The sequence below is a fragment of the Poeciliopsis prolifica genome, unplaced genomic scaffold (genome assembly GCF_027474105.1).
Source record: "Poeciliopsis prolifica strain line A6 unplaced genomic scaffold, Auburn_PproV2 SCAFFOLD151, whole genome shotgun sequence".
In the NCBI taxonomy this organism is placed as follows: Eukaryota; Metazoa; Chordata; class Actinopteri; order Cyprinodontiformes; family Poeciliidae; genus Poeciliopsis; species Poeciliopsis prolifica.
Window position 1 is genome coordinate 224,292 of NW_026562526.1, and position 27,798 is coordinate 252,089.

General features: G+C 50.5%; 1 protein-coding gene across 1 annotated transcript; it reads left to right on the forward strand.

Moving 5' to 3' along the window:
- The first annotated feature begins 217 nt into the window (after positions 1 to 217).
- Positions 218 to 27,234, forward strand: LOC129355942 (inactive ubiquitin carboxyl-terminal hydrolase 54-like). Its single transcript, XM_055025578.1, is given in 26 exon segments — positions 218 to 320; positions 3,688 to 4,137; positions 5,961 to 6,053; positions 6,127 to 6,261; positions 6,645 to 6,758; positions 6,838 to 6,920; positions 7,627 to 7,729; positions 7,804 to 7,950; positions 8,022 to 8,171; positions 13,243 to 13,408; positions 15,583 to 15,783; positions 15,879 to 16,007; positions 16,999 to 17,545; positions 17,740 to 18,092; positions 21,841 to 21,960; positions 22,459 to 22,630; positions 23,084 to 23,129; positions 23,131 to 23,263; positions 23,266 to 23,628; positions 23,631 to 23,699; positions 23,702 to 23,755; positions 23,758 to 23,805; positions 23,884 to 23,981; positions 24,265 to 24,411; positions 25,272 to 25,469; positions 26,208 to 27,234. Coding segments are annotated over 25 exon segments (4,335 nt in total). The 5' UTR covers positions 218 to 320; positions 3,688 to 3,924; the 3' UTR covers positions 26,661 to 27,234.
- Positions 27,235 to 27,798: the final 564 nt, after the last annotated feature.

Below are 27,798 nucleotides of genomic sequence, written 5' to 3' on the forward strand. Positions count from 1 at the left end.
ACGTCACAAAGCAGAAAGTTTCATCCGATCAGAAACTGAAGGTCATCCTAACTGGACCCTCCAGAACCTGAATGGACCGGGTCAGCTGGTTCCGCCGCCTCTCTGCACCCTCACGCGCACAGCCCGGCGCGCTCCCGGCCGGCCTCGCGCCGGGTTGTGCGCGTGCCCGTGCTGCAGGTAGTAACTCCGCCCCCTCCGTTCAGCACAATACCCGCCGCTCCGCTCCGCTCCGGTCCGGTCCGGTCCGGGTCCAGATTCTGCCGTCCGGCCACGGGCCGCCCCGCATCCTGGCCGGGTGAAGGTCTCCCCTCCGGCCGCAGGTGAGCCGCTCCGCCGAACCTCGGAGTTCCGGTTCTGACCGCGTCCTGCTCGCTGTGATGCTTCGCCACGGAGCCGCCGCTGCTCCGCAGTCCGGTTCCGGTTCTGGAGCTGCGGTCCTCTCCGGTTCGACCTTGTCCCGGCCTGCGGTGCTGGTCGGTCTCGGTTCCGGCCCGGTTCCGGTCCGCTCCGGGCTCTTTGTTCCCTGAAGTTTGCTGGAAGTGATGTCATGGAAAACTGCCGCTTCACGCTGCGGTTCGGCCGGTTCTGCTCAGCCCGGGTCCGGGTCGGATTCGGCTCTGAGGGATCGGGTCGTTCGGGTTGGTTCGTGGTTCTGGACTCCCGGCTGTGGATGATTCCCACCGGGACCAGGAGGAGCCGTTCCCACACAGACCCGGTTCTGGTTCTGGTTCTGGACCTGGTTCTGCTTCTACTACGACCGGAACAGAGTTTGTGTTGTGTTCCTCCAGAAAGTTCTGATCTGAGCAGAACTTTCTAGGGAAGGAGAACAGAACCGTTCTGGAGGTTCTGGACTCATCTTGAACCCAAAGCTACTGCAGTTCTGCTGGAGTTCTGGAAAGCCGGGTCCAGATCACTGCGAACTCAATCCAGAACCACAACCAGGTTCTGCTCAGACCAGGAGAATCCATCGGTTCTGGTAGACCTGACCCAGCCTGGTTCTGTTGGGTCAGAACTCTGGTATTAAGGCCTGTGAGTCCTGGTGTTTCTTGAACCATGAATGAGGTTCTGGATGTTTTCATTCTGGTGCCAGAAGCTGGTTCTGATCGACCCACTCAGCCAGTAACATACTGACTGCTCAGCTCTTCTCCATTGGACTCAATCTGGACCAGAACCAGGTGGTTCTGATGCTCCCAGCCATGATGCTGCCACCGCCGTGCTTCAGACTGAGGAGACTCCAGCTGCACCAGAACAGAACGCTGGTTCTGGATCTGGTTCTGGATCTGGTTCTGGACCTGGTTCTGGACCTGGTTCTGGATCTGGTTCTAGATCCGGTCAATCAGTAAAAACTGATGCCTGAGGCAGAGAGATGGTTCTGACCGGACCGGTTCTGAAGCATCTGGATCAGCAGCAGAACCATGAGGAAGAGCAGCTCCTCCCAGATTGTTAAAGTTACCAGAACCAGAACCTTTTACACGACCAGGTTCTGTTCAGATGGAGCTCAGACAAAAGATTGGATCAGAACCTTGCTCTCCAGAACTACGGAGAATGATGTGAACTCTAGAAACAGGAAGGGAAACATAGTAAACAGGAAACAGGAAGTAAAGAACGATACAAGAGTTGATTCTCTCTGAGAGTCACAACCAGCGGCTGGCAGTGCTAGCTACAACGTTAGCAAGTGCTATTCCAGGTGCTGAAGTGTTTAGTAGTAGCTGCTGCTAAAGCGCTAAATTCAGCCATGTTGATGCCCACTACAGGCTGCAGTGATGCATTCTGGGTATAGAATAAGCATCATTCGCCACAGGAAACAGATTTCTGTGTAAACGTTTATGAATATAAACGCTGAACGTTGAAGTTTATTCAGGTAAAGTTTAGAATTTATCTGGAAAAAATTATTGGAAGCTAAGTGCTGCGAGTTATCAAAGCTAGCAGAAAAGCTAAAGAGCTAAGCTAAAAGTTAGCTCTGCTGTTAGCGCATTAGCAGAAGTGTCAGCCGGGTTCTGATCCAGGTCTATCGACCCGGAACGGACCAGCCAGCTGGGGTTCTGGTTGATCCATTTGGACCGTACTGGTTTGTGTTTAGAACTCCAGGAAGCGGCAGTCCCACAGTATGATGCAACCTCCGCCGTGCTTTACACATGGAGCTCTCTGGTTCTCCTCCGGTTCTCAGTAGAACCGTTTCAGAACCAGGAACAGTTCTGGATCAAACTGATCCACTTCCAGAGTTATTTTTGGGCTGCGGCACCGAAGGGCTGCGATGGAACCCGGGCCAGAATTGTCCTGCGGGCCGAGCCAAACGGGTCAGCGGCTCTGTCTTCACCGACTCTTCGTGATTTGGTCGTCTGTTGTGAGTTTAAACAGACCGGACCCAGTTACCGGTCAGAACCGGGTTCCTGTCGTCACTCTGATGATGGTGCTTCAATTTATAGCAGCTTTTAAATCAATGTTACAAAGTGAAGAAAAAAAACGGCACCAGAGGTTCTGAAGCGGCTCTGGCTGATCGGACCGGTACCAAAGGTTCTTCCTTCAGAATCTTTGTCCAGATTTCTGGCCCGGTGTTAAATCCGGACCCGATCGGACCTTCAGATCTGATGAAGTCACTGAGGAGAATTGTGGCGGCTGTGATGCGCTCGCTGACTGTTGGAAAATAGAGTTCTGATTGGTCCATCTCTGTCCAATCGGATTCTCCATAAATCATCAGGAACAGGAAGTTTGGAACACACTGGGTTCTGGTGGGTCCGAAAGAACCTTCCTGGGTTTTCCTGTGATTATCTCTGGTTCTGCAGCTGAACAGTATTTTTGTTTTATTGTTGAAAACAGACATGAATAAACAAATCAAACTCTCCTCAGTATTTAGTCAAAAAGTTCTTCCATCCAACTAACTTTCCCCAGACTGATGGGATTAATCTGTAGGATGAAGCATTTCAAAGGTCAAAGGTTCATAATCAGGGATGTTTCTTCCACAGTCTGAGGTTCTACCTCCGGTTGCTGTCAGAACCGGGCCTGACGGGTCGGTGTGCTCCAGAACCCAGCTCCAATCCCTCGGTGTGATCAGCTAATCTGACTGTTGCCCCTGACTCCCAGCAGGAAGCACCTCAGTGGCGCCCCCTGGTGGCAGACAGAACCGCCTGGTGGCAGACAGAACCGCCTGGTGGCAGACAGAACCGCCTGGTGGTTTCAGCCGGGTCCAGTCGGGATTGAGTCTATCTGGCTCCTGGTGTAGTAAACAAGCGCTCCCTGCAGCGCTCCTTAATCCTCTGCCTCCTGTTGCTCCCTGAGCGTCTCAGAACCGGCTCCCTGGGTGGGTCCGTTCATCCTGAACCCCCTCGGTTCCACCCGGTGGTTCTGAGTCACAGTCTGGTCCGGGCAGGTTCTGACCCATTTGGTGGAACTGGACCAGACGGCTGCAGTGACGCAGCGTCTGAACCAGTAATTCTGGGTTTTCCTCTGTCATTACTGGGAACCGGAGCCTCAGTTCCTGCTGCGTCAGCGTTCAGAACCGGGCCGGGCTGTGATTCACACCAGACTGTAGCTGCTGGTTCTGGCTCCTTGGCCCGGTCTACAGGTTCTGATTTGGCCCGTCAGACTGGCATAGCGTTGGGATTTTCTCAGTCTCAGGAAGAGAAACTGGAATGTTTGTTTAGGAATCTCGTTTTCCCGGATGATCAGCTCTTTCTTCTTCTCCTGCAGATCTGTGCTGACCCCTGACGACTCTGCTGACCTTTAACCCCTGACCTGCCTTTCAAAGTGTCAGATTTGGGAAATTAAACCAGTCGTTGAATCCTCACTGGAAGCCTGAGCTGCTGGAGCTGAAGAAAATTTCCTGGATTGTTTTTATTTTAATGTAGAACAACAGGAGGAAATTTTGATCAAACAGATTTTTGGGGTTCGTCCGGGAGTTTTTCTCACCAGCGTCCTCCGGTCCGGATGACATGGATCCCTGGACCGAAGAACCAGGAAGTTGATCAGGGACGCAGCAGAGGAAGGAGCATGTCGTGGAAGGGGAACTACTTTGCATCAGGAGGCGGCGGAGGCACACAGGGAGTGGCGGCGGCGCACACCATGGCGTCCATCGCTCCCAGTAAGGGGCTGAGCAACGAGCCGGGTCAGAACAGCTGCTTCCTGAACAGCGCACTGCAGGTACCACACACACTGACACACACTGACACACACTGATACATAGTGGTACACACTGACACACACACTGACACACACTGATACATACTGATACATACTGGTACATAGTGGTACACACTGACACACACTGACACACACTGACACACACTGATACATACTGGTACATAGTGGTACACACTGACACACACTGACACACACTGACACACACTGACACACACTGATACATACTGGTACATAGTGGTACACACTGACACACACTGACACACACTGACACACACTGGTACATACTGACACACACTGACACACACTGACACACACTGACACACACTGATACATACTGGTACATACTGACACACACTGATACATACTGGTACATAGTGGTACACACTGACACACACTGACACACACTGGTACATACTGACACACACTGACACACACTGACACACACTGACACACACTGACACACACTGATACATACTGGTACATACTGGTACACACTGACACACACTGACACACACTGACACACACTGATACACACTGATACATACTGGTACATACTGGTACACACTGACACACACTGACACACACTGACACACACTGACACACACTGACACACACTGACACACTGATACACACTGACACACACTGACACACACTGACACACACTGGTACACACTGACACACACTGACACACACTGACACACACTGGTACACACTGACACACACTGACACACACACTGACACACACTGACACACACTGATACACACTGACACACACTGACACACACTGACACACACTGGTACACACTGACACACACACTGACACACACTGACACACACTGACACACACTGATACATACTGGTACACACTGACACACACTGACACACACTGGTACACACTGGTACACACTGACACACACTGACACACACTGGTACACACTGACACACACTGACACACACTGATACATACTGGTACATACTGACACACACACTGACACACACACTGACACACACTGACACACACTGACACACACTGATACATACTGGTACACACTGACACACACACTGACACACACACTGACACACACTGATTCACACTGACACACACACTGACACACACTGATACACACTGACACACACTGATACACACTGATACACACTGACACACACTGACACACACTGGTACACACTGACACACACTGAAACACACTGAAACACACATTGGCCAGGTTCTGATCCGGGCGTCCCACGGAGCCATGAGCAGACGGTTCGGTACCAGAACCTGGCAGCATATTGGACCCAGCGGGGGGCGGGATGGAGGAACAAACAGAACTAAGTCAGCACTTCCTGCCGGGTCGGGTCCGTTCATGTTCTGTCTCTGCTCAGCCTGTTTCTGGTTCTGGTTCCCTCGAAACCGACCCAGCTCCTCCGGCCCGCTGAGCGGTTCTGATTAACGCCGGATGGGTTCTGATCCGTTTTGTGGTTCGGTTCTGGTCCGGATCCCTCAGTGACACTTGGTGGTGGAGGAACCAGAACCACTTACACCAGTAAAGGATCTTCATCATCATCATCATCCTCAGACCCAGAGGAGGCAGAACCAGCACTAGAACCTGAGACCGAACCAGAACCAGAACTAGAACCAGAACTGTTTCATGTAAATAAAATAATAAAAGGTTCTGTCTCGGGTTCTGGTTCTGGTTCTCTTCCCAGGTTCTAGTTCAGGTTCTGACTCAGGTTCTGGTTCTGGTTCTCTTCCCAGGTTCTAGTTCTGGTTCTGACTCAGGTTCTGGTTCTGTCTCAGGTTCTGGTTCTGGTTCTGTTCCCAGGTTCTGTGGCACCTGGATATCTTCCGTAGGAGTTTCCGTCAGCTCTCCTCCCATAAGTGTCTGGAGGATTCCTGCATCTTCTGCGCCCTGAAGGTGAGGACCAGGAGCTCGGCCCGGTCCCGGCTGGTTTCGGTCCGGTTCTGACCTGCTGTCTGCTCTCCTTTAGAACATCTTTGCCCAGTTCCAGTTCAGCAGCGAGAAGGTTCTGCCGTCCGACGCCCTGCGCAGCGCGCTGGCCAAGAGCTTCCAGGACCAGCAGCGCTTCCAGCTGGGCATCATGGACGACGCCGCCGAGTGCTTCGTAAGACCGGGACCGGACCGGGACTGGGACCGGGACTGGGACCGGGACTGGGACCGGACCGGGCCTGGGACCCGACTGGGACAGGACTGGGACCGGGACCGGACCGGGACTGGGACCGGACCGGGACTGGGACCGGACCGGGCCTGGGACCGGATCGGGACTGGGACCGGACCGGGCCTGGGACCGGATCGGGATTGGACCGGACCGGGACTGGGACCCGACTGGGACCGGACCGGGCCTGGGACCGGATCGGGATTGGACCGGACCGGGACTGGGACCCGACTGGGACCAGACTGGGACCGGGACCGGACCGGGCCTGGGACCCGACTGGGACCGGGACCGCGTGGTCCGATCACACCTTCACTCTGGTTCTGTGTTCACAGGAGAACATCCTGATGAGAATCCACTTCCACATCTCAGACGATACCAAGGAGGACGTCTGCACCGCCAGGCACTGCATCCCGCACCAGAAGTTCGCCATGACGCTGTTTGAGCAGGTGAGGCCGACCGGACCGACCCGACCGGCCGGACCGTTGGTCGGTCCAGCGGGTGAGACTGACCTGGTGTCTCTCTCAGTGTGTGTGCAGTAGCTGCGGAGCGACCTCTGACCCTCTGCCCTTCATCCAGATGGTCCACTACGTCTCCACCACCTCGCTGTGGTGAGTTCCTGTCAGAGCCGCCATCTTGGCTCCGGCGCGGTAGCCAGGTGACTCCTCAGGTTGCCCTGGCAACCAGACACCTGAAGTGTTCAGAAGGAGCTTCAGCTTCTATCTACGTATTTCTAGACGTTTACAGCAGAAACTGAGATCTGAGCTAACGGACCAAAACTTTTAGCCCTCAGCTGGAAAATACAGGGAAATACATCTGTTCCTCTTCCTCCTGTTCCTCCTCCTCCTCCTCCTCTTCCTCCTCCTCCTCCTCTTTCTCTTCTTCCTCTTCCTCCTCCTCTTCCTCCTCCTCCTCCTCCTCTTCCTCCTCCTCCTCCTCCTCTTCCTCCTCTTCGTCCTCCTCCTCCTCTTCCTCCTCCTCCTCCTCTTCCTCCTCTTCCTCCTCTTCCTCCTCCTCTCCTCCTCTTCCTCCTCTTCCTCCTCCTCTTCTTCCTCTTCCTCCTGCTCTTCCTCCTCCTCCTCCTGTTCCTCCTCTTCCTCCTCCTCCTCCTCTTCCTCCTCTCTTCTTCCTCCTCCTCCTCTTCCTCTTGCTCTTCCTCCTCTTCCTCTTGCTCTTCCTCCTCTTCCTCCTCCTCCTCTTCCTCCTCCTGCTCTTCCTCTTCCTCCTCCTCTTCCTCCTCCTGCTCTTCCTCCTCCTCCTCTTCCTCCTCCTCCTCTTCCTCCTCCTGCTCCTCCTCTTCCTCGTCCTCTTCCTCAGCAACCAGGCGCTGAAGATGTTGGAGTGCAGAGACAAACCGACGCCCAGCATGTTCGGAGAGCTGCTGCGCAACGCAAGCATGGGCGACCTGCGCACCTGCCCAGTAAGCTCCCAGCAGATACTGGTCCAGTCCTGGTACTGGTCCAGTCCCAGTCCTGATTCTGGTGCCGTCCTCAGAGCCGGTGCGGCCAGCAGCTCCGGATCGCCCGTGTTCTGCTCAACAGCCCAGAGATCGTCAGCATCGGCCTGGTGTGGGACTCGGAGCGGTCGGACCTGGCCGAGGACGTCATCCACTCCCTGGGAACCCGCCTGCGACTCGGAGATGTGAGGAACCGACCCGGAGGCGACCCGGAGGCGCGGTGGGCGTACGGGCTGACCCGGTTCTGGTTCTGCAGCTGTTCTACAGGGTGACGGAGGAGAAGGCCCGGCGGGCCGAGCTCTACCTGGTGGGCGTGGTCTGCTACTACGGCAAGCACTACTCCACCTTCTTCTTCCAGACCAAGATCAGGAGGTGGATGTACTTCGATGACGCTCATGTGAAGGAGGTGAGACCCGACCCCAGCCGGCCCGGTTCTGATGTAGTCCGATTTATTACTCGAAACCTGGTGGAGGCTCTGTGACCTCGCTGTGACCTCATGGTGACCTCACTATGAGGTAAATATTAACACAATCCATATAATTATAACTTGATCCAAAATGTCTCAATAATATAAAACATTAAAAGCCATAAAAACCAAAAACATGCGGCGTTCTCCTCCCAGCGCTGCAGGTGGCGCTGCAGGTGGCGCTGCAGGTGTCGCTGCAGGTGGCGCTGCAGGTGGCGCTGCAGGTGGCGCTGCAGGTGGCGCTGCAGGTGTCGCTGCGCTTCACAACGTTTGTGTTTCATTCATCAGATTTAAAGGATCAACATGTTGGCCTAATTATGTTGCAATTTTCCTCTTCATTTAAAAATTGCTGAGTCGCCAGAACTCATACGGAGGTCGCCATGTTTTCACCTCTGGGCTGATGATGTCATCAGGTCCAGTTTGAAACACTGACTTCACCCCAGCAGTTGTTGATCATATTGTCATTTTATTTGTATAGATATATTGATTCAGAATGTACAACCATACAGTGTTAGATATTTTTTTGATTGAAAAACCACTCTGTCCATGTAGCCTTATTACATTTAGCACTGCAGAGTAAAAAGATCAATACAGTCCATATTCTGCTGCATCGAATGCAGGATTATTTCAGGATTGCAGTTTGACAGCAGTTCATTGATCCAGTGATTCTGGTGTTGATGTTATCAGTCGCAGCAACGGGGCAGCGCGGCCCGACGCGGCAGCGCGGCCCGACGCGGCAGCGCGGCCCGACGCGGCAGCGCGGCCCGACGGGCAGCGCGGCCCGACGCGGCAGCGCGGCCCGACGGGGCAGCGCGGCCCGACACGGCGAACAGGAAGGCCTCAGCAGGGCAGCAGCATCTTCTGCATTTTTCTCCTGTAGTTTTTTCTCCACCTGGTTGAAAGCGAGCATTTTGCGTTGCACCTCGATGTTGTAATCTGGATAAAGTGAGACTCTGTGACTTAATCAATGAATACATTTCACACTTGAATGTATGCTTTTATTGTGAAGGGCAGAAGGTGAGGTGAGAATACACTTCATTCTATTTTTGGTTTGGATTGGAAGAGACTGAGAACAAATCAAGTTGTATTTTGGTCTTTTTCTGCCGACTCCCACGGTGGTGACCTGAACCTCTATGAACATCTGAACATGTTTTTAAGCTGAACTCACCAGATGCTGCCGCTGCTTCTCCACCAGCTGTGCTTTCAGACCCAGTTTCTTGGCAGGCGGCCGTTGCTCCAACCGTCATTATCGGGCTTCCAGAGTTCTGGCAGCACCATCCAGAACCATGGTTCCAGAACCATGGTTCCAGAACCATGGTTCCAGCACGTGGAAGCCCAGTTCCATCTCATTTGGATAACCACAGATGAGACCAAGTACTTCCATGTCGTTGCTGCGTTGGATTCAGTTTCCACCCGCCGTCTGATGGGTCTGCTGAGGAACCCAGCAAGGAGAATCTGCTCCGGTTCTACCAACTGTCAGACGCGGAGCGGGACGATCGCTTGCGCTCTCTGAACGGCTTGGGGATCACAAGCCCTCTGCCTGATGGAGAACATGCTGGCTCTACTTGTTTCCTTCCTTTTGACACTTCTGTTTCTGCTCCAGTGCATGGGTATCTCCGTTGCACATGGTTCCCAAAGCAGGCGAGGGTTGGTGACCCTGTGGGGATATTTGGCGTCTTAACAATGTGACCAGTAATGACCCAGTTCCTCACTTTCAGGACTTTCTGCCCGGTAGTCCTGCAGGGTAGGTCGTTTTTGTTTGTCTACTTGGATGACATATTGGTGGCTAGTTCTTCTGCGGAAGAACACATGGTGCACCTTCATCAGCTGTCAGACTCAGTGAACATGGCCTGATTGTGAACGCAGCTAAATGCCAGTTTGGACTGCCTGCTGTTGACTTCCTGGCACACAAAGTATCTTCTCAAGGGGCGGTTCACCCACCTGCAAAGGTTGAAGCAGTTTCCACTCCCTCCCTCAGTGAAGCCCCTGCAGGAGTTTTGGGGGATGGTAAACTTTTATAACCGTTCCATCCCAGGCAGCTCACCTCATGAGCAGATAGAGTGGACCTCAGCGGTGCAGGCATTCGATAATGCCCAAAAGGCCTTGGTGAATGCTGTGCTTTGGTCCATCCATCTCCAGTAGCTCCTGTGGCTCTAGCAACTGACGCCTCTGATTATGCAGTTGGGGTTATTTGTGACCAATGGGTGGAGGGTGCCTGACAACCCCTGGTTTTTTTTAGCAGGAAACTAAAAAACGAGGGGTTGCTGTAAAAATATACATCACCTTTGATGGTGAACTGCTTGCCCTTTTTCTGGCAACACACCATTTCCGCTTCATGTTGGAGGGTAGAGACTTTACTGCTTTTGTAGACGACAAGCTTCTCACTTTTGCTATGGCAAAAGTTTCTGAATTGTGGTCAGTTGTGGCAACAACATTTATCTGCCATGTCAGAGTTCACCACTGACATTCAGCATGTCATGTGGCTGGCAAAAATAATCTGGTGGCTGACTGTCTGTCCAGGTCAAAGGTTGCTGCTGTGCATTTAGGTGTGGACTACCTCGCCATGGCCACAGACCAACTGACCGACCAGGATATTCTGGCCTTTAAAGCATCTTAAAGGACGTCTCCTTTCATGAGTGTGGTGCAAACCTTCTTTGCGATGTCTTGACTGGCAAACCTCGACCTTTGGTCCCTACTAGTTGGCACCAGCCTTTGAAGGTACCAGGGGAATTTCTTTCGGGTCCAGCTGGTTTGGTTGATCCCCTGGGAATCAAGTGAGATTCCTAGGGGATCTAGATTCCCCATTTGCCCCATTGGTAGCACATCACTGCTTTTCACAGGTGTTTGTGTCTGTGTTTATCCGCCGTGACTCCCAACGCTCACCACTTCAGCCTCCTTACGATTGTCCAATCCGTGTTCTGGAGAGGGAACCAAAGGAGGTTCTGGTGGAGGTAAAGGGTAATCAGGAGAGAATCTCAGTGGACAGTTTGAAGCCAACTCATGTTACCAGGGAACTCACTGGAGTTGGCTCAGCCACCATCATCCATCATCATCTATCCATCATCCATCCATCCATCCATCATCCATCCATCCATCCATCATCCATCCATCCATCCATCCATCCATCCATCCATCATCTATCCATCATCATCCATCCATCCATCCATCATCCATCCATCCATTCATCCATCCATCCATCCATCCATCATCCATCCATCCATCCATCATCCATCCATCCATCCATCATCCATCCATCCATTCATCCATCCATCCATCCATCCATCATCCATCCATCCATTCATCCACCCATCCATTCATCCATCCATCCATCCATCCATCATCCATCCATCCATTCATCCATCCATCCATCCATCCATCCATCCATCCATCCATCCATCCATCATCCATCCATCCATCCATCCATCCATCATCCATCCATCATCCATCCATCCATCCATCCATCCATCCATCCATCCATCCATCATCATCTATCCATCATCCATCCATCCATCCATCCATTCATCCATCCATCATCCATCCATCCATCCATCCATCATCCATCTATCCATCCATCCATCCATCCATCCATCCATCATCCATCCATCCATCCATCATCCATCCATCCATCATCCATCCATCCATCCATCCATCATCCATCCATCCATCATCCATCCATCCATCCATCCATCATCCATCTATCCATCCATCCATCATCCATCATCCATCCATCATCATCATCCATCCATCCATCCATCCATCCATCATCCATCCATCCATCCATCCATCATCCATCCATCCATCCATCCATCCATCATCCATCCATCCATCCATCCATCCATCCATCCATCCATCCATCCATCCATCCATCCATCCATCCATCATCCATCCATCCATCCATCATCCATCCATCCATCCATCCATCCATCCATCCATCCATCCATCCATCCATCCATCATCCATCCATCCATCCATCCATCTCGCCTGCTCTAGTTTATAATTCTTTCTTTGTGAAACAGGAAATCCCTCCATTGTGTGTTGGTGCAGCTGGTCGGAGCAGAGGTCAGAGGTCAGATCAGTGAACACTTTTCGCCCACTCTGCAGACCAGCTCCCGTCTCTTTCTTCCTGTTAAACAAACAGTAACTCTCTTTGCTGCGGTCCGGTTTGGTCCGAGTGCTGCTTTGGAAAATGGAGGACGGGTGGAAACGATAGAGCAGGAAAAGAAAAGCTAAAGGAGGAAGAGGAAGTTTTTCTTCCATCAGAGACGGTGAGATGCAGGATTCATGTTCTCATGTTTGCAGCAGAATCAGGTTTTAAAACCAGCTGGATTCATTTCCAAACACTTTGGGTTTCATTTTTAGAGGAAAGTCAGAGAACCTGGTTGAAGCTCAGTTTGATTTTTCTTTAGTTTATGGAAAGTTTTCAGTTTGACCTGAATCAATACTGAAACTAACAGATGTTTGAGTGAAGGAATGAAACTGCTATAACTCAGAGGATTATTGCTGTTGTTATTGTGAATAGTTTGTTTCTTATGGAAGCTCCAGGATATGAACTGATAAACTCAACAAAAAACATGAATATTAATAAAATTAAACACTTCAAAACTCTCCAATGACTAAATAATGAGGATCCTTAGTTGTTCAGATGGAGTCAAAATTTTGGTGCTGAACTGGTTTATAATGAAGTTCAAGAGATTTGGGAAAATAAATTTAAACTTTGGAAAAAAGATGGAGGGAAATTCAACCTCCGTTTCAAAAGAAACCGACTTGTTGAATAAAATGGAGGATGAAAATCTTCCCACTGATTTTCATGCTGACTCTGAAACATCCCATAATGTCATGTTTATATGAATCAGAAACATTCATGGCAACCAGAGCAGAGCTCAGGTTTCCTTTGCTTCTCCGGCAGTTGGACCTGGAGTTCTGGGTTAGCTCTCTGATCCAGAACCAGACCTCCAGTATTCAGAGGGTCCCTGCTGTTCCCCTCCCCTCCCTGTTTCTGCTCTTCCCTCAGATCGGGCCCCGGTGGAAGGACGTGGTGTCGCGCTGCATCAAGGGCCGCTACCAGCCGCTGCTGCTGCTGTACGCCGACCCGCGTGGGACGCCGGTGACCCTGCAGGACCTGCCTCCGCGCCTCGACCTGCAGCGCCTCCACAGGGGCTACGACAGCGAGGACTCGGGTAACAGGAACCGCAGACACTCGGCCTGCCGCCGTTACCAGCTCTACAGTAGCTAGTTTTATAGCGGCTAGCTGCAATAGGGCTACCAATAGCTCTACAGCTGGTAGCTCTATAGCAGCTAGTTCTATAGCGGCTAGCTGGTACAGGGCTACTGGTAGCTCTACAGCAGCTAGTTCTATAGCGGCTAGCTGGTACAGGGCTACTGGTAGCTCTACAGCAGCTAGTTCTATAGCGGCTAGCTGCTACAGGGCTACCAATATCTCTACAACTGGTAGCTCTATAGCAGCTAGCTGCTACAGGGCTACCAATAGCTCTACAGTTGGTAGCTCTATAGCGGCTAGCTGCTACAGGGCTACCAATAGCTCTACAGCTGGTAGCTCTATAGCAGCTAGTTCTATAGCGGCTAGCTGCTACAGGGCTACCAATAGCTCTTCAGCTGGTAGCTCTATAGCGGCTAGCTGCTACAGGGCTACCAATAGCTCTACAGCTGGTAGCTCTATAGCAGCTAGTTCTATAGCGGCTAGCTGCTACAGGGCTACCAATAGCTCTACAGCAGCTAATTCTATAGCGGCTAGCTGCTACAGGGCTACCAATAGCTCTTCAGCTGGTAGCTCTATAGCGGCTAGCTGCTACAGGGCTACTAATAGCTCTACAGCAGCTAGTTTTATAGCGGCTAGCTGCTACAGGGCTACCAATAGCTCTACAGCTGGTAGCTCTATAGCAGCTAGTTCTATAGCGGCTAGCTGCTACAGGGCTACCAATAGCTCTTCAGCTGGTAGCTCTATAGCGGCTAGCTGCTACAGGGCTACCAATAGCTCTACAGCTGGTAGCTCTATAGCAGCTAGTTCTATAGCGGCTAGCTGCTACAGGGCTACCAATAGCTCTACAGCAGCTAATTCTATAGCGGCTAGCTGCTACAGGGCTACCAATAGCTCTTCAGCTGGTAGCTCTATAGCGGCTAGCTGCTACAGGGCTACCAATAGCTCTACAGCAGCTAGTTTTATAGCGGCTAGCTGCTACAGGGCTACCAATAGCTCTACAGCTGGTAGCTCTATAGCAGCTAGTTCTATAGCGGCTAGCTGGTACAGGGCTACTGGTAGCTCTACAGCAGCTAGTTCTATAGCGGCTAGCTGGTACAGGGCTACCAATATCTCTACAGCTGGTAGCTCTATAGCAGCTAGCTGCTACAGGGCTACCAATAGCTCTACAGTTGGTAGCTCTATAGCGGCTAGCTGCTACAGGGCTACCAATAGCTCTACAGCTGGTAGCTCTATAGCAGCTAGTTCTATAGCGGCTAGCTGCTACAGGGCTACCAATAGCTCTACAGCAGCTAGTTCTATAGCGGCTAGCTGGTACAGGGCTACCAATAGCTCTACAGCAGCTAATTCTATAGCGGCTAGCTGCTACAGGGCTACCAATAGCTCTGCAGCTGGTAGCTCTATAGGAGCTAGTTCTATAGCGGCTAGCTGCTACAGGGCTATCAATAGCTCTACAGCAGCTAATTCTATAGCGGCTAGCTGCTACAGGGCTACCAATAGCTCTGCAGCTGGTAGCTCTATAGCGGCTAGCTGCTACAGGGCTACCAATAGCTCTACAGCAGCTAGTTCTATAGCGGCTAGCTGGTACAGGGTTACCAATAGCTCTACAGCAGCTAATTCTATAGCGGCTAGCTGCTACAGGGCTACCAATAGCTCTGCAGCTGGTAGCTCTATAGCAGCTAGTTCTATAGCGGCTAGCTGCTACAGGGCTACCAATAGCTCTACAGCAGCTAATTCTATAGTGGCTAGCTGCTACAGGGCTACCAATAGCTCTGCAGCTGGTAGCTCTGTAGCGGCTAGCTGCTACAGGGCTACTAATAGCTCTACAGCAGCTAGTTCTATAGCGGCTAGCTGGTACAGGGCTACCAATAGCTCTACAGCAGCTAATTCTATAGCGGCTAGCTGATACAGGGCAACCAATAGCTCTGCAGCTGGTAGCTCTATAGCAGCTAGTTCTATAGCGGCTAGCTGCTACAGGGCTACCAATAGCTCTACAGCAGCTAATTCTAGAGCGGCTAGCTGCTACAGGGCTACCAATAGCTCTGCAGCTGGTAGCTCTATAGCGGCTAGCTGCTACAGGGCTACCGGTAGTTCTGTGTGTTTCTCTCATAAATGACCCATCGTTGCCCCCTGCAGGCCGTGAGCCGTCCATCTCCAGCGACACGCGAACCGACTCGTCCACAGAGAGCTACTGTGGCCACCAGTCCTCCCAGTCCTCCCAGTCCTACCATGAGGCCGTGGCGAGTCGCTGCTCATCCGACTCCCAGGGAACGCTCGTCTGCATGGAGCGACCCGACAGAACGCAGCACGCCTCCCTCTGCAGCCTGGACGCCATCGGTACCAGACTGTCCTCTGCTGTCCTCACTCACTGCTTCACTCATTCACCGTCTTGCATGATGGGTAAAACATCCCATAATGACTCTCATTGAAAGGCCGCGATGCGGAAGCTGAGCAGCCTCTGAGGAAAGGAGGCGGAGCCGCAGAAAGGAGGCGGAGCTCCAACAGGTCGCTGCGAATCAAACCAGAACCCGAGTCGCCATCAGCAGGTTACCACAGCGATGGTAGGCGGGGCTTAGATTAACGAGATTATAATCTAATAAACAGGAAGCTGGAGTTTATTACAGTCAGTTTATGAAGATGATGAGGCTTGATTTAATCTGGTACTGAAACTGGTTTAATCTGGTTCAATCTGGTTAAATCCGGTTCAATCTGGTTCAAACTGGTTCAATCTGGTTCAATCTGGTTCAAACCGGTTCAAACTGGTTCAATCTGGTTAAATCTGGTTCAATCTGGTTTAATCTGGTTTAATCTGGTTCAATCTGGTTCAATCTGGTTCAAACCGGTTCAAACTGGTTCAATCTGGTTCAATCTGGTTCAAACCGGTTCAAACCGGTTCAATCTGGTTCAATCTGGTTCAATCTGGTTCAAACTGGTTCAATCTGGTTCAATCTGGTTCAAACTGGTTCAATCTGGTTCAAACTGGTTCAAACTGGTTCAATCTGGTTCAAACTGGTTCAATCTGGTTCAATGTGGTTTAATCTGGTTCAATCTGGTTCAATTTGGTTTAATCTGGTTCAATCTGGTTCAATCTGGTTCAAACTGGTTCAATCTGGTTAAATCCGGTTCAATCTGGTTCAAACTGGTTCAGTTTGGTTTAATCTGGTTCAAACCGGTTCAAACTGGTTCAATCTGGTTCAATCTGGTTCAAACTGGTTCAATCTGGTTCAATCTGGCTCAATCTGGTTCAAACTGGTTCAATCTGGTTCAATCTGGTTCAAACTGGTTCAATCTGGTTCAAACTGGTTCAAACTGGTTAAATCTGGTTCAAACTGGTTCAATCTGGTTCAATTTGGTTTAATCTGGTTCAATCTGGTTCAATTTGGTTTAATCTGGTTCAATCTGGTTCAATCTGGTTCAAACTGGTTCAATCTGGTTCAATCTGGTTCAAACTGGTCTATTCTGCATGTCTTCATTCTCTCACCGTTGGTTCATCATGGCTGCTGTCCTCCGTCTCTCCTCCCGTCCATGTCTTTCTTCTCCTCCGTCCTCCAGGAGAAACCTTAAAGGAGAAGCAGGCTCCTCGGCACCTCCCCAAACCTTCATCCTCATCCTCAGCCAGTCGCCTCAGAGACTTTAAGGAGACGATGACCAATATGATCCGCCGGTCGTCCTCCTCGTCCTCGTCCTCTCTGCCGACCGCCGTTCTCTCCTCTGAGCTCCTCCCTGCTGCAGTCCCGGACTGGGAGGCCGACAGCACCAGCAGCGAGTCCAAGGCCAGCTCCTCAGGAGGAGCGGGGAGTTGCCGGCCGGCCTGGAGGCCGCGGAGGGAGACGCTCAACATCGACAACATCTTCACGCGCGAGCGGCGCAGGCAGGCGGGATACAACCCGCTGGGGGGAGGAGCTTGTGAGGCCGACGGGGCCCACACCGCCTCCTCGGGCCAGGAGGAGGCGCCGTCCATCAGAGCGGCGCTCTGCCGGACTCTCCCCAGCTCCTTCAGAGGACAGCAGCTCCCTGCTCCTCCTAGGTTGATCCAGAGGATGGAGAGCGGCTACGAGAGCAGCGGGAGGAACAGCCTGGACCTCAGCCTGGGCGACAGGTGAGACCGCTGGGCCAAAACCCAGAGGTGAAAGGTCACCAGAGGAGCAGCGGTCAAAGAGCAACAGGAGACAGTTTTCCCTAAATCTGACTCAGTTAAGACTTGACCTGTGACCTCTGGCGTCAAACTTCACTCTGGTTCTGGGTGCTGTTTGAAAGAATCACATCCCATAATATGATCCTCTGTGTCTGCAGGGAGAGCGTTGACAGGAAGCCTTCCTCCTCCTCATCCTCAGGACCGTCGTGGAAGAACATCAGGTCAAAGAGGAGCGGCGCTCTGCTGCAGGACCTCCACTCCACCAGCAGGGGGCGCCTCGGTACGAAGGCCCTCGTCTCAGGAGATCCAGAGAGCGTCTGTAACCCTGACGTTCCTGCTGCTGCAGCGCCCCCCGCAGGCCGCAGCGAGCTGGACCAGCTGCAGGAGGAGGTGCTGCAGAGAGCCAGGGAGGAGGAGCGGCAGCGGCGGCAGGAGAAGGAGCGGGAGGAGGCGCTGGGCTTCAACCCCAGACCCAGCAAGTACCTGGACCTGGACCAGCTGCAGATCCAAGGTAACTCAGGTTCTGGAGGTTGGATCCTGCTGGGTCTCCTGTTGCCTCTTGTGCTGGTTGGTCCAGAACCTGTTGGTCTGAAATGGGCCAACAGGTTCTGGACCAACCAGACCATCTGGACTTTGTGTCATGGAGCCTGAATGATCCTCATCAGGCAGATGGTCAGGAGGTTCTGATGGGTCCAAAATGAACCAAGATGTTATCTGCTGCTGTAGCTCAGCTGCTTCAAGGTTGCACATGTTATTTGGGGGAATAGTTAAATCACGGTGTGATTTTTATCAGGAGGAGAATCAGACTTTGACCTGAACAGCCACATGTATGAAGATCCAATGGATGTTCATTCCAGTCGTGTTTTAAATCCTCCAGAGGAGCTGAGAGACTTAAACTGGACCAGTTAAAGCAACAACCGGACCAGTTAAAGCAAAAAACTGGACCAGTTAAAGCAAAAACTGGACCAGTTAAAGCAACAACCGGACCAGTTAAAGCAAAAACTGGACCAGTTAAAGCAAAAACTGGACCAGTTAAAGCAACAACCGGACCAGTTAAAGCAAAAACTGGACCAGTTAAAGCAAAAACTGGACCAGTTAAAGCAAAAACTGGACCAGTTAAAGCAACAACCGGACCAGTTAAAGCAAAAACTGGACCAGTTAAAGCAAAAACTGGACCAGTTAAAGCATCGACACACACCACTGCAGAGGGAACGTAACCATCAGCAGGTTGTAGATATTTGAGCTGATCGATCATATTGATCATATTAATAACATTTATTAGAAGCAATAGTTTTATGTTCAGTTCTTGATTTGAACCAGAAGTTATGGGAGTGTGTGTTTCAGTGTGTGTTTCAGTGTGTGTTTCAGTGTGTGTGTGTTTCAGTGTGTGTTTCAGTGTGTGTTTCAGTGTGTGTGTGTTTCAGTGTGTGTTTCAGTGTGTGTTTCAGTGTGTGTTTCAGTGTGTGTGTGTTTCAGTGTGTGTTTCAGTGTGTGTTTCAGTGTGTGTGTGTTTCAGTGTGTGTTTCAGTGTGTGTGTGTTTCAGTGTGTGTTTCAGTGTGTGTGTGTTTCAGTGTGTGTTTCAGTGTGTGTTTCAGTGTGTGTTTCAGTGTGTGTTTCAGTTTGTGTTTCAGTGTGTGTTTCAGTGTGTTTCAGTGTGTGTTTCAGTGTGTGTGTGTTTCAGTGTGTGTGTGTTTCAGTGTGTGTTTCAGTGTGTGTTTCAGTGTGTGTTTCAGTGTGGTTTCAGTGTGTGTTTCAGTGTGTGTTTCAGTGTGTGTTTCAGTGTGTGTGTGTTTCAGTGTGTGTTTCAGTGTGTGTTTCAGTGTGTGTTTCAGTGTGTGTGTATTTCAGTGTGTGTTTCAGTGTGTGTTTCAGTGTGTATTTCAGTGTGTGTTTCAGTGTGTGTTTCAGTGTGTGTTTCAGTGTGTGTGTGTTTCAGTGTGTGTTTCAGTGTGTGTTTCAGTGTGTGTTTCAGTGTGTGTTTCAGTGTGTGTTTCAGTGTGTGTTTCAGTGTGTGTTTCAGTGTGTGTGTGTTTCAGTGTGTGTTTCAGTGTGTGTTTCAGTGTGTGTTTCAGTGTGTGTTTCAGTGTGTGTTTCAGTGTGTGTTTCAGTGTGTGTTTCAGTGTGTGTTTCAGTGTGTGTTTCAGTGTGTGTGTGTTTCAGTGTGTATTTCAGTGTGTGTTTCAGTGTGTGTTTCAGTGTGTGTTTCAGTGTGTGTTTCAGTGTGTATTTCAGTGTGTGTTTCAGTGTGTGTTTCAGTGTGTGTTTCAGTGTGTGTGTGTTTCAGTGTGTGTTTCAGTGTGTGTTTCAGTGTGTGTTTCAGTGTGTGTGTGTTTCAGTGTGTGTGTGTTTCAGTGTGTGTTTCAGTGTGTGTTTCAGTGTGTGTTTCAGTGTGTGTGTGTTTCAGTGTGTATTTCAGTGTGTGTTTCAGTGTGTGTTTCAGTGTGTGTTTCAGTGTGTATTTCAGTGTGTTTCAGTGTGTGTTTCAGTGTGTGTTTCAGTGTGTGTGTGTTTCAGTGTGTGTTTCAGTGTGTGTTTCAGTGTGTGTTTCAGTGTGTGTGTTTCAGTGTGTGTGTGTTTCAGTGTGTGTTTCAGTGTGTGTTTCAGTGTGTGTTTCAGTGTGTGTGTGTTTCAGTGTGTATTTCAGTGTGTATTTCAGTGTGTATTTCAGTGTGTGTTTCAGTGTGTGTTTCAGTGTGTATTTCAGTGTGTGTTTCAGTGTGTGTTTCAGTGTGTGTTTCAGTGTGTGTGTGTTTCAGTGTGTGTTTCAGTGTGTGTTTCAGTGTGTATTTCAGTGTGTGTTTCAGTGTGTGTTTCAGTGTGTGTTTCAGTGTGTGTGTGTTTCAGTGTGTATTTCAGTGTGTGTTTCAGTGTGTGTTTCAGTGTGTGTTTCAGTGTGTGTGTGTTTCAGTGTGTATTTCAGTGTGTGTTTCAGTGTGTGTTTCAGTGTGTGTTTCAGTGTGTGTGTGTTTCAGTGTGTGTTCAGTGTGTGTTTCAGTGTGTGTTTCAGTGTGTGTGTTTCAGTGTGTGTTTCAGTGTGTGTTTCAGTGTGTGTTTCAGTGTGTGTTTCAGTGTGTGTGTGTTTCAGTGTGTGTTTCAGTGTGTGTGTGTTTCAGTGTGTGTGTTTCAGTGTGTGTTTCAGTGTGTGTTTCAGTGTGTGTTTCAGTGTGTGTGTGTTTCAGTGTGTATTTCAGTGTGTGTTTCAGTGTGTGTTTCAGTGTGTGTTTCAGTGTGTGTTTCAGTGTGTGTTTCAGTGTGTGTGTGTTCAGTGTGTGTTTCAGTGTGTGTTTCAGTGTGTGTTTCAGTGTGTATTTCAGTGTGTGTTTCAGTGTGTGTTTCAGTGTGTGTGTGTTTCAGTGTGTATTTCAGTGTGTGTTTCAGTGTGTGTTTCAGTGTGTGTTTCAGTGTGTGTTTCAGTGTGTGTTTCAGTGTGTGTGTGTTTCAGTGTGTGTTTCAGTGTGTGTTTCAGTGTGTGTTTCAGTGTGTGTTTCAGTGTGTGTGTGTTTCAGTGTGTGTTTCAGTGTGTGTTTCAGTGTGTGTTTCAGTGTGTATTTCAGTGTGTGTTTCAGTGTGTGTTTCAGTGTGTGTTTCAGTGTGTGTGTGTTTCAGTGTGTATTTCAGTGTGTGTTTCAGTGTGTGTTTCAGTGTGTGTTTCAGTGTGTGTGTGTTTTAGTGTGTGTTTCAGTGTGTGTGTTTCAGTGTGTGTGTGTTTCAGTGTGTGTTTCAGTGTGTGTGTGTTTCAGTGTGTGTGTGTTTCAGTGTGTTTTCAGTGTGTGTTTCAGTGTGTGTTTCAGTGTGTGTGTGTTTCAGTGTGTGTTTCAGTGTGTGTTTCAGTGTGTGTTTCAGTGTGTGTTTCAGTGTGTGTGTGTTTCAGTGTGTGTTTCAGTGTGTGTGTGTTTCAGTGTGTGTTTCAGTGTGTGTTTCAGTGTGTGTTTCAGTGTGTGTGTGTTTCAGTGTGTTTCAGTGTGTTTCAGTGTGTGGCCACTAGGTGGAGCAACAGGAATGTTCTCCACTGATCTGCTGAACAAACTGCAACTGAAACACAAAGGAAGTGATGAACAAACAGCTGCCATTGTTACTTACTGACTGACTGTGTGTGTGTGTGTGTGTGTGTGTGTATGTGTGTGTGTGTGTCTGTGTGTGTGTGTGTGTATGTGTGTGTGTGTGTCTGTGTGTGTCTGTGTGTGTGTGTGTGTGTGTCTGTGTGTGTCTGTGTGTGTGTGTGTGTGTGTCTGTGTGTGCGTGTGTGTGTGTTCTGCAGGTAAAGGCGACAGCTTAGACAGGTGTGTGATGGAGGCGGAGCTCCTGCTGGACCAGTCGTTGCGGTTGGAGCAGGCGGGCGATGTTGCGGCGGCGCTGTCTGCGGTCAATGAAGCCGTGTGTAAGCCCGCCCCTTTGTGTGGCTCCGCCCATTCATGACGAATCTCATTCCTGCAAATGAAAATTAGACATGTTTGTGTTCATGTCTGAAGTTAAACTCAGTCAGTCCTGGTGGGGAACCAGAACCGGGTTCTCCGGTCTCTCAGAGGAACCTTTGCTCCTGTTTCCAGTCAGTCGGGTCGATCGGCTGGTTCTGGGTTCTGATCCGGTCCAAACTACCTGAAACCTGCAGCAGCAGCAAAAGAAGAAGTCTGAATGATTAGAGTAAATCAGTCCTGGATCCAGAACCAGAACCTTCGGCCCAGTTTCACTTTCTGTTTGGTTTCCTCACGGCGCCACCTTGAGGTCACCTCTTGAAGTTTCACTTCCTGTTTCCTTTAAACATTTCTGCATGACCTCATCACAGCATCTTATTATTTATGCACATTTTCTTTCCCATTTATCCCTTTTCCTTTGTTATTTTCTGTTTCCATGGTTACGTTTTCCTGCACTGCTGCAGCCAAGCTGCGGCCGGTGGCGGCCGAGGGCGCAGCCGGCAGCCACAGCCGGCTGCAGCGCTGCATGAGGAGATGCCGCAGCCTGCAGCAGCGCATGCAGCAGCTGCAGCAGTCAGAGGCAGTAAGACAGGAAGCAGAGCAGCAGGAGGAGCAGCAGACGCTGGAACAGCCCAGGTACCACCTGCTCTGCTCAGCCAATCACAGGTCAGCCAATCACAGGTCAGCCAATCACAGGTCAGCCAATCACAGGTCAGCCAATCACAGATCAGCCAATCACAGGTCAGCCAATCACAGATCAGCCAATCACAGGTCAGCCAATCACAGGTCAGCCAATCACAGGTCAGCCAATCACAGATCAGCCAATCACAGGTCAGCCAATCACAGATCAGCCAATCACAGGTCAGCCAATCACAGATCAGACAATCACAGGTCAGCCAATCACAGGTCAGCCTGTTGGGATGCAGTGCTGCCCCCTACTGTCAGGTCATGGGATGAGCGCAGGATCAGAGTGAAGCTGCTGGATCTTTTCTCCATTTCTGTGAAACATTATTTACGTCTAAGCCCCGCCCTCTCTGAGCAGCAGTGACCTTCCTCTGGTGACCTCAGTCTTCTCTCTGCCCTCTGCAGATCAGAGCCTCTCCAGCTCCCAGTACTTCTGACAGACAAGCAGGGCAAACCAATCAGCTGCCCAACAGGACCACCAGGCTCCTGCCCCTTTCACCTGCCTTGTTAAGCCCCTCCCTCCTGCAGAGGGTTTGCCCTCTGACCCTGCCTCCAGTAGGAGCCCCTGCTCTGGCTTTGGGAAACCCTCGGTAGCACCAGGTCCCTCCCTGCTCTCGCTGTGGAAACTTACCTGGACGACTTGGCTCCGCCCCCTCTACCGGAAGAGGCGTGGTCTGGCCCGTCACAAGCCCTGCCTCCTCACTGGCCACGTTCTCAAACTCCATCACCTGCCACAGGTGACAACAGGTGTCTTGAGATGACGGAAGATTCGGGATACAAACAGGCCACGCCCACAAGCCTAGCCCCGCCCCCTTCCTCTTGCCCAACCAGGAAGTGGTCTTGTTTAACCCTGGATCAGCTGGATGTTGTGGATTCTCCCTCTGGCTCTGCCCTCACTGTGGGCTGGCCAATCAGGAGCTGCTCCCCACCAGCCAATCAGGTTCTCAGAGCTGCCTGCCTGTGCAACGCTGGGCTGAAAACGTCAACAGATACTACAACTCCCAGCATGCAGCGGCAGAAGGGAGGAGTTATCGGAGCTGGATACGCTGTACCAGGCCAGCCTGCAGGCTCCCAGCATGCGCGGGGCAGCCGTGGAGTCACCCCGCAGCCAGGGGGCAGCAGAGCAGGTAGGAGCACAGATGGCAGGAACTCCTCGTCCTTTCAGATGTAAACATCACTGTGAACACTTCCTGTTTCTGTTCCAGCGGTGAGGAGAACGCCGTCCGGATCCAGACGCTGCAAAACGCCGACGGCTGAAATCGAGAGAAACGCCTACAGGAGACCGGTCTCACCTGGAGAGCAGGTAGAACCCACAGGAAGCTGCTGCACTAACACCAGAACCAAGAGACCTGTGATGGATAAACTGATGAGTAACCAGAGTTTTAGGTTTCAGCAGACATCAGGATCTGCTGCTGTCGACATGACAACGTTCTGGTTGTTTTTACCCTGAAACAGAAACAAATAAAAAAGTGATGAATGAAACCATTTTCAGCCTGAAACTGAAATCAGAACCTTCAGTTTGGGTCGATTCAAGTTCATCCTGAAGTTCTTCCTCATGATTCACAGATGAACTCTGTCCTCTGCAGCCCCCTGCAGGTGACGACGAGAACTACAGCGCAGAGAACCTGCGACGCCTCGCTCGAACTCTGAGTGGAACCGCGATCAGATCGAGACCGCAGAACCTCCAGCAGAACCTCCAGCAGAACCTCCAGCAGAACCTCCAGTACAGCTGTGTAAGTCACACATAGGTTCATGCTGCCACCTGGTGGTGACGTGTTGTCACTGCAGCCGGCTTCATGAACTGTGTAGCGTCTAAATCCTGTATTTTAGGGTACTGGTTGTTGCTCCTGGGGGTAGCTTGTTTTACGTGCGTTCAGATAAGATTCAGGATGCTGATCCTCTAGTTTGATTTCTAATAAAGTCTTTTATTATCCGAAACATTGTTCATAGTTTAGCATTGCCATTAAAATACACATAAATTTGACATCCAACCCAAACACAGTAGAAAACTGTATCCTCTTCCCATTTGCCACACCTGCACAGAATTATGATTGACCTTAAATAACCCCTCGCCCCCTCAGAAAACAACACAATACGCCCTCTGGTGGTGATAACAGAGCAAGTACAAATGGATCCTACAAACTGTTCTGTTCCTCTGAATGAGTTCAAAGACAAAACCAGGAAGTTAATTCAGTTCTCTGGCTTCATCGGAGAGTCCAGCAGGTTTGGGCCAAGGTCAAAGTTCAGCAGGTTTACATCAGGTGTTCAGCCTCAGGACTCACCTCAGACTGCTGGTTAAACATTCATGTGTGGTTTAGTTTTGCCCTGAGTGCGGTCTGCCAGGCGGAGCCGGTCCGCCAGGCCCGGTCCGCCAGGCCCGGTCTGAACTCGGCCTGCAGAAGAACCCTGACGTTTCCTCTTGCTGAACGTCGGGCGCCTGATCTGAAGCTACGGTGGCTCAGAGGAGACACATCCTGACAGGAAGTCGGATCAGAACATTTCAGGGTTTGTTCAGTTCATCTTCATGTGTTCACTGCTTCTCCTCTTCCCTCCATCTTCATCCCCCTCCTCCTCTTCCTCACCACATCTGAAGGGCCCCTCTGTGTCCAGGCCCCCCCTCAGACACTCAGACCTTCACTGCTCCTCTTCCTCCTTCCTCCTCCGCCCCAGCACCTCCTCCCTCCACCTCCCCTCCTCCTTCACAGCAGACGGCTCCTCCCTCCACCGACTCCACGGCCCTCCGGCTCCACGGCCGCCCCCACCTGCAGACGCCACGGCCCCCCCCTCCTGGGACACTCAGGTAACCCGCCACCTCCTCCTCTCCTGCTCTTCATCCTCTTCCTCATTGCTGCTGACTTCCTGTTGGGAGAAACTCAAACTCTGATCTGCAGTTCAGTAGGAACTGGTTTGTGTTCACATCCCTTATGTAGTTCTCACTGAATCAGTTCACTGATTCAGTGAACTGAATCAGTTCACTGAATCAGTTCACTGAATCAGTGAACTGATTCAGTGAACTGAATCAGTGAACTGAATCAGTTCACTGAATCAGTTCATGAATCAGTGAACTGAATCAGTTCACTGAATCAGTTCTTTATGTTCAGTAGGAACTGGTTCAGCTCCTGTTGTGAACGTTTCCTTTAGTTTCACCGATCAGTCGTCATTATGGCTGACTTCCTATGGCTCTGATTAAGGAGTATTGCATCACTTCCTGTTGCTGTTTTCTCTGTTTTTATTTGATCAAATTTCTGAATAATAAAACTTTACTGATTTATTTTACATAACCACGTTAAAACATATTTTACATTTTGCTTTTTAGGAACTCAGCCTGTAGTCTAGTTAGCTTAGCATTAGCTTTGTTAGCTTAGCATGTTAGCTGGCCTCAGGTTGGCCAGGGGTTCATTTCTGGGTTCTTCTCGTCTCATTGGTCGGTTAACTGGACTTTAACCTGAACAACTCGAGCAAATAAACTAGTTTGAACCAGAACCAGAAACGGCAGGTGTTCACCAGGTTCCTCTGCTCTTCCTCCTCCTCTTCCTCAGGTTCACCTTGGCACCAGGTTCTGGTTCTGTCTGACAGCGGTCCGACTCCTTCAGCTCTCCGCGGAGTTGCCATGAGTTACGCCACTCTTCCTCGGAGCGCCCCGCCCCCCTCCAGGCCCAGACCCGGTTCTGCTGGTTCTGCTGGTCCACAGAGTCTCTACGGCGCCCCGCTCGCCCCCCAGCGCCATCATCAGGCATCACTTCCTGCTCCACGGCGCCCCCATGTGTTAGAAGATGTTCCTGCTCAGCCTCGGCGCCTCGACGTTCCTCCTGAGACGGACTGGCGGCGCCATGTGGACCCGCGGGCCGCCCGGCACCGACCCGCCAGGCCTCTGTGGCCCGGTACCATTCAGGCAGCAAACAGAGAGGGAGCCGTCGGCAGGTTCATGGAGGTCAGAGTTCACGACCAGAACCAGAACCTCAGTGGAGACAGAAGAAGCTGAGCAGATCCAGAACTTCCCTGAAGAACCAGAACAGAGCCGGATCAGAACCAAAGCCAGCAGAACTCTCGGTCCAGAACCTCCTCTGTTCTGCTGGACCCGTGTGGCTCCAGCTGAGCAGCAGCAGAAGAAAAGAACCTGGATGTGGTTCTGCTCCAGCGTAGACGTTCTGCAGGTTCTGGTTCTGTTGGGTTTCCTCTGGGATCTTCATCCTGATGTTTCCTGTTTCCCTTACCCAGTTCTGATGTCACTTCCTGACCGGTTTCCTTCCTGTTTTCCCAAAAGTTCTGCAGAACTCCGCCCGGCTGGCGCCGCAGGTGGGCAGAACAAACCCACCAGCTTTATGTGAAGGTGAAGAAACGTCCCAGTCAAAGTTCTGCTTCCCATCATGTCAGTTTCTAGTCCGGCTTGTTTTTCTCAACCTCATGTCCAAGTTCTGGTTCTGTTGATCCAGAAGGTTCTGAATGAGTCCAGAAACCAGAGCAACAAAAATAGAAAAATGTTGTGCAGGTTTTCAGTTTCCGGTAGAAAATCTGAATGAAAGAAAAGAATAAATATTTTCCACTTTTGACTTTCATCAAGTTGTTTCATTAAATGTTTTATTGAAGTTTAAACAGAATAAAAAGAGCAACAAAGAGATGAGATGAAGTTTAACTGCAGGAAGATTGAATAGAATCTGAAATGTTTCAAATGATCAGAAACAGAAAATAAACATTTCAATGAAACTTACTTTCCTCCAGCTGTCAGAGTGCTGAACGCTGATTGATCAGCTGCTGACAAGCTCCCGGAAATGATTGGATGAGGTTTGCTCTACGTCAGCATGGGGGCGGAGCCGTGGTTTACTGGTTGCCACGCCAACGAATCTGCGCGTGACGCTAAGCTAACGGAGTGAGAAAAAAACTGAACAGTTTTTATACAAACTGAAGTAATGACGTCATGGAAATATTCAGATGAAATATTTCAGAGTCAAAAGTGTTTTAAATTTATAATTTATATTCAGAGACAATATATTTTATAGAATCCAGTAATAACCAAACCCTAAAAGGTTTAATATTTAATGCTTGTTATAATAAAGTCACATCATTTCCTCTGCTGTGACAAAAGGTTTTTGATACCAGCTGTAAAATCAGAATCACATCAT